This window comes from Triturus cristatus, chromosome 6, assembly GCF_964204655.1.
Source record: "Triturus cristatus chromosome 6, aTriCri1.1, whole genome shotgun sequence".
Taxonomy (NCBI): domain Eukaryota; kingdom Metazoa; phylum Chordata; class Amphibia; order Caudata; family Salamandridae; genus Triturus; species Triturus cristatus.
Window position 1 is genome coordinate 147,108,657 of NC_140589.1, and position 6,000 is coordinate 147,114,656.

Here is a 6,000-nt window from a genome sequence, read left to right on the forward strand (position 1 = left end):
AGATCAGTCCTTTTGTAATAAATGATTCTAGTTAAACGGAGAAAAAAGTGTGTGTAAGGGCGGAGCACGCTCGAACATACAAAAGGGCGGCAGGACTTTAAAGAGAAAGAAAGCCTCCTGAACTCTTGGGCGCTGAAGAAGGCAAATTGTTGCCGAAATGCATTCGCCACTCCAACCAAATAAAGGGCTTCCTTGAATTTCCCCCTCTGTGGCCTCTGCTCTTTTCTTGCGAAGGAGTTTGTTGGATATTGTTTTCACGTCAGCCAGAGACGCGATACAGAGGCCCCCGCTCCACTAGATGGCCCGGACGTCACTGGCTCTGTTTTGGCAGTTTTGGGTTTCCGAAGAATCGGATGGTCTGGGCCCACCTCAACGTTTGGGAAAAGAAAAGGGCGGCCGTGAGGTATTCCACCTCATGCAGGGCGGCATGCTCTGTCATTCTGCCCCCGCTTATTGGATTCCTGATCTTAGAGGCTGAAGCGGTTGGGACTCGAGAAGGCGCTTTTCCCAACATCAATACAAGCAGGAAAATGGTCTTGAACTTCGCATAGTACCCTGTATCCTGCGCAACCATTTGGCAGAATTACCCCCACGCATCACTTACCTGGAAGAATTATAGTGCATTCTGGGCTTTGCAGTCCGTTAGGGATCTGAGGACTGGCAACAGGTGAGCGAATATCTTTGGGGGCGGAGCACGCTCGAACATACAAAAGGGCGGCAGGACTTTAAAGCGGAGGAAAGCCTCCTGAACTCTAGGGCGCTGAAGAAGGCAAATTGAGGCCGAAATGCATTCGCCACTCCAACCAAATAAAGGGCTTCCTTGAATTTCCCCTCTGTGGTCTCTGCTCTTTTCTTGCGAAGGAGTTTGTTGGATGGATATAGATATATATATATATATATACATACACACACACATATACACACACACACACACACAGAAAAAACACAGGTTTCTGGGACGTTATAGTTAGTTGGACAGTTCACTCATACAAAACCAGAGAAATTCGGCCATTATAGTTAATTGAGCTAACTATAACTTGCGCCCCCGCAATGCACTGCTGATGATGTCACACATTACATCACTCATGGCATGGTCAGTGACAACACTCATGACATCTCAAATGACATCACTGAGGAAAACCTTAGGGGCCAACTACCCCTCCTATTAACTCCAGTAAGTCCCACACAGCCGCATTGGTAAGTGCTCAAAGCAGGCCAAGCCCCCTTTGCCCAATAGTCTGCAAACGCGCTCCCCGACGCGCTCTTGGATGGGTTTTAAAGTCCCCTTCGCTTGTGGTGGTCCATAGGGGCCAACTAGCTTACCGGTTAACTCCTGTAAGCCCCAGATAGTGGGATAGCTGAGAGTGGACACAGGCCATGCCCCCTTTCTCCACCACTCTGCAAACGCGCCTCCTAGCGCACTGCTGCTGGGGAAATGAAGTCCACTTCAGTCCTGAGGTCCTCAGGACACAAGAGGACCTCATCGCCCCATCAGCAGTGTGCGCCAAGAGGCAGAGTGGTGTAAAAAAGGGGCTTGGCCTCCTACCACCTCTCAGCAATCCCACAGTGTGGGGTTTACTGGAGGTACCTGGTGCCCTAGTTGGCCCCTAAGGACCCTCATCAGTGAAGGGGACTTCATCCCAAAACCCACAGCGCACCAGGAGGCGCGCTTGCAGAGAGGTGCAGGGAGGGGGCGGGTCCCCTCAAGTTGCCGGTTTCGTTTTTTTTTACCCCTACTTCTAGGAAGAGGGGCTGGGTGCCCCTCCTTCCCTTCATATTTTTTGGGCCTTGGGGACCCCATCCCCCAGGGCCTGACACATTAAAAAAAAAAAAAATGTAACGGGGAGTCGCGCGGCCATTTCTCCCATAGCCAATTACGGCCCCAGGGCATTGCCACTTTTTTTTTTTTTTTTTTTATAATGTGCAATTAAAAGAGGGGGGCTGCGAGGTACCCCTCCGGAGGCCACTTTTGGCCCCGGTAACCCGATACCCCAGGGCTTTGCCTCAGTTTAAATTTTTTTTTTATATATGTATAGAGGAGGGGGTCCACATGACCCACCTCCCAGGCCATTTTCGGCCCAGGGACCCCATCCCCCAGGGCTTGGCCTCCCATTGGGGATCGCAGGGGGAGCCCCAATGCCCCTGTGGTACCAGCCGGCTACCTGCCTCCTGCGGGAGCTGGCACTGCTTTTGGGCAAAGGGAGCTGCTGACATACAGCTCACTTTACCCAAAAGCAATTCTGCTTCGCTTCATGGAAGCGAGAGCAGGTTACCTGCTCTCGCTTACACGAAGCAAAGCAGTGTTTGCCCAGGGGTGGGCACCCCGGGACATTGCTGGAGCCAGCTCTGGCGGGTGGCGGTCCCCATGGCCACAGGGGGGTCTCCAAGAGGGGGCAGACGCGGCCCCCCTCCCATCATGTTTTAAGCCCTGGTGAGGTGGTGGTCCCCGAGTGTCCGCAACAGACCCGCACCCTCAATTTAAAATTGCCCCGGGGAGGTGATGGTCCCCGGGGCAGGAGCCCCTCCCATACTTTATTTTAATTTAAGCCCCAGGAAGGTAGCAGTCCCCGGGTCTTTTGGGGGCCCGCGAGGCCCCCCCACCCATAATCAGAAATGCCCCGGGGAGGTGGCGATCCCGGGGCTGCGGGGGCCCCCAGCATCACAATACATTGCCCTCTGGACCTGCCCACCCGGGTGCTTAAAAGCAACGGAGCAAGGGAGAAAGCGCTTCGTTTGTTGTTTTTTTTCCTTCTTTTTTTGGCGGGATTCGTGCAACGTACGTGAATCCCGCCAAAAGTATTCTTTTTTTGGCTCTGACCTGGCCTAGAGGATCAGGGTGTTTCTACCCTGCCACTTTTTCTTTTTAAATCATTTTCTTCCCTTTTTGCTTGTGACTCGTTTTTACCGAGTCACAAACTGGCTGCCAACACTTCTTGGTTTGGAGTGTTGGCAGCCAATCAGAATGAAGCTCGTGATGGGGAGGGTTCGCGGATCCACCGTGGTCACCAGATATAATCTTTTTTATTTTTGAATTTCTCAGGAACTAGTAAACAGATTTACACCATTCGAAGCAAAGAGTGCACCTTGGACAAAGAGGTACCTCTCTGCCAAATTTGGAGTAATTCCATTCAGCAATTAGGGCTGTAGCCGCGACAAAAGTTTCCTATGGAGATTAACATTGAGAAAACGCATTTTGGGACCCCCCTTTTTTTCCCCCCTTCCTCCCTGCTTGACGAACATCCCCGAAACTCTCAAGACAAGAGCGGACTGGAGCGGGCCATTAGTGTTGAAAATTTTGGGAAGATTCGTGAAATGGCACCAAAGATATTGGCGAAAGAAAAAAAAACGAGATCCTAACTATAACTACCTACTGGCAACTGCCATTAGGAAATGGATACAAGAACAACCCCCCCCCCCCCCGAAATTGGTGGCTTCTGTTACCATGGTGTCCTTGATCCTGTTACAGGGATGCTTCATAACTCAAAAAGCAACAACTCTACTATGTATTATGTGGGGTTCTGTCTTTCACATTCAGCGCTGGCACATTGAACTGTGTTTACCTGTATCACCCGTGGGTAGGAAAGCAAACCTTGTACACCAAAGTCACAGTTTATGCAACAGTATGATGCACATGCCTAAAACGCTGCACCTATGAATACCTAATTTCAGAGTAAAAACTAAAACAGAGAAGACCATTTTAACAATCCTAAGCCTGTGAAACTACTTTTTGATGAATTTTCTAAAAGAAACTATTTAAATCAGACAAAAACACCAGAAAAGGGGTTCCGATGAGACAACGGTAAAAGCAAACAGGTCAAAAGAAAAGGGAGCAGGAATACTGAAGAGTGGGTGGAGGAGGAATACTGAAGAGTAGGTGGAGTAAGTACAGGTAGATATCAGGAGGAATAGCAAAAGTGAGAAAAATGCAGAGCTTAAATGGAGGTTCTCTTCAACAAAAAAATTACAAAGACGTGATGGATAAGCAATGGTAATAATAAGGGGATATGGGCGATCTCAAGAGATCTATTTGATGTAGCACAAAAATGGCAAATGCACTGTTTTTTGACATATGGAGGGCGTTCACCAGAATATATTAAACGTCCTGCCAAAGCCATTCATACGGAAGCATTTGAGAAAACATGTTTGTGTTTAACTTTTCCTTGAGTTTGTCTTTGTTCTTCTGAATCATGTGCATTCAAAACTGGTCCTTCCACACGAGTTTGTGATTTATACTCATCCCATGATTGTATAGAGCAAGCGGAATCTGAACATGGCGATAAATTGTCAAACACATTCTGTAATCCAAGCAGACTGAGGAGTCGTGAAAACAACTAAGCACGCAAGCAGCTCACCTTTGGATATGAAATTGTAGGCCCCCTTTTCATGAATAACACAAATTCTTCTAAAGAAGGTCTCCTGAACAGCAGGGGAAACCCAGTTGAAGTCTTCAGCATCTGTCCAGGCTGCTTCCCTGCGATCTCTTTGTGAGAGACCACCCCCCAGTTACTCGACAGCTTGTTCGTTTCCGTCAGTATAAACATCTTTTTAAAGTCCAAATAGTATTTCCTACGGAACTCGGCCAGGCACACATCCCCCACTTTGAAGGCACAGCCTTGACCAGCCAAAGGTGGACAATCCAGGTGCTCTTCGCCCGCGGAAGGCTCAATATTGACCTCTGGTTCCACTTGGAAAGTCTGTGCCGCGCTGTTAGGAGTCAGGAGTGTTTCATCCATGCGTGGCTGTACTCTTGAATCAACGTCCTGGGAGATGCTATCCGACCACAGGTGTCTTTCATGTACTGGCGGCTGTGTTCTTGCAGAAACGGCTTGTGCGTTCAGGGTGTGCTCAGATGCAGTATCCAAGCGCTGGGAGCCGATGCTCGAGTTTGCGTGGTCCCGGAGATCCGTTACCTCGTCCGAAAGCATCTCTGCAGGGATGAGCTGGCTGAGCCTTTCTAGTGGAGAGAGGGAACCCCTTCTTCTTCTCAGCCTGCTTCTATGCAGAGCGTGGGGAGGGCAAGAATCTGCAGGGGGCTGACCTGAAGCACAGCCATCACCAGCCGCGCCGTCTCCTCCTCCTCCTCCACTATTCTGGGAGGTAGTGGAATAGAAAGGTGCTGTCAAACGGGAGAGTGCATGCAAAGGGGAGACCCATTCACTCCCTTCCGGCAGTCCCACAGCGGCACGGTGCAGCAACAGAGCCCGGCACGGGACTGGCGTGAAAAGCTTCCTGCCACACTGCAGCATGCTTACTATGACGGCTCTGCCAACCCTTCTGACGAGAACATCAAAACTGGAATCAGTGCCAGGGTCCTGCACCTTCCCCTGCACGAGGTTATGTACTAATGTTAAAAGCAAGGCACATAACCTCGACGCTATAGACAGAGAAGACACACTAGCCAATCACAGAGCAGCTCGCGGGAGGTCAGCAGTCAATCATGACGGCCATCTTGAAAGGGGAACGTTTTCACCTATTTGAAACAATCTCGAAGTCAACGTGTCAAATTTAAATCATTTCAGATTAGCACACATGGCAACATTTTAGAGCAGCCAAGTGGGAGATTAAAATAAAAATAGTCGGGAGAAGGTATTTTCTATACTGACTTTTATTGAAGCAGAGGCAATCTGCCTGAATCGGGTATGTATGGTAACAGACAATCGGCATTTCATTTTTGGCAGTTTCATAACATATAGCAAATAAAAACATGTGCACTGTCGAGGCCTGCTACATGGACTAATCCCCCCTCCAAGAAAATAAGGGCAAAGCCTTAACCTTTGATGTCAGAGGCAATTCTTGGAGGGGGAGATTGGAGCATGTGTGACAGGCATCAACACTATTTTTGGCAGTCTTACAAAACTTCAGAATCAGGTTTCTGCAGGCAGGAATCGGAGCGGGAGATTAGCCTTAAATCAGTAGTCTCCCACCTGAACTGGGAGTGTTAGCATTTATGGGTTACAAATACTAAAAGTATGATGCATTACTAATTACTGTTAGAACAAA

The 6,000-nt window shown here is 49.0% G+C and overlaps 1 protein-coding gene across 1 annotated transcript in view; it reads right to left on the reverse strand.

Moving 5' to 3' along the window:
• TRMT61B (tRNA methyltransferase 61B) overlaps positions 1–5,365 on the reverse strand; it is a 119,483-nt gene extending 114,118 nt beyond the window's left edge. Inside the window, exon 1 of the mRNA XM_085610371.1 lies at positions 4,353–5,365. Within this exon, the coding sequence (XP_085466497.1) occupies positions 4,353–5,246 (894 nt within the window). The 5' untranslated portion in view covers positions 5,247–5,365. The remainder of the gene's footprint in view (positions 1–4,352) is intronic.
• Positions 5,366–6,000: the final 635 nt, after the last annotated feature.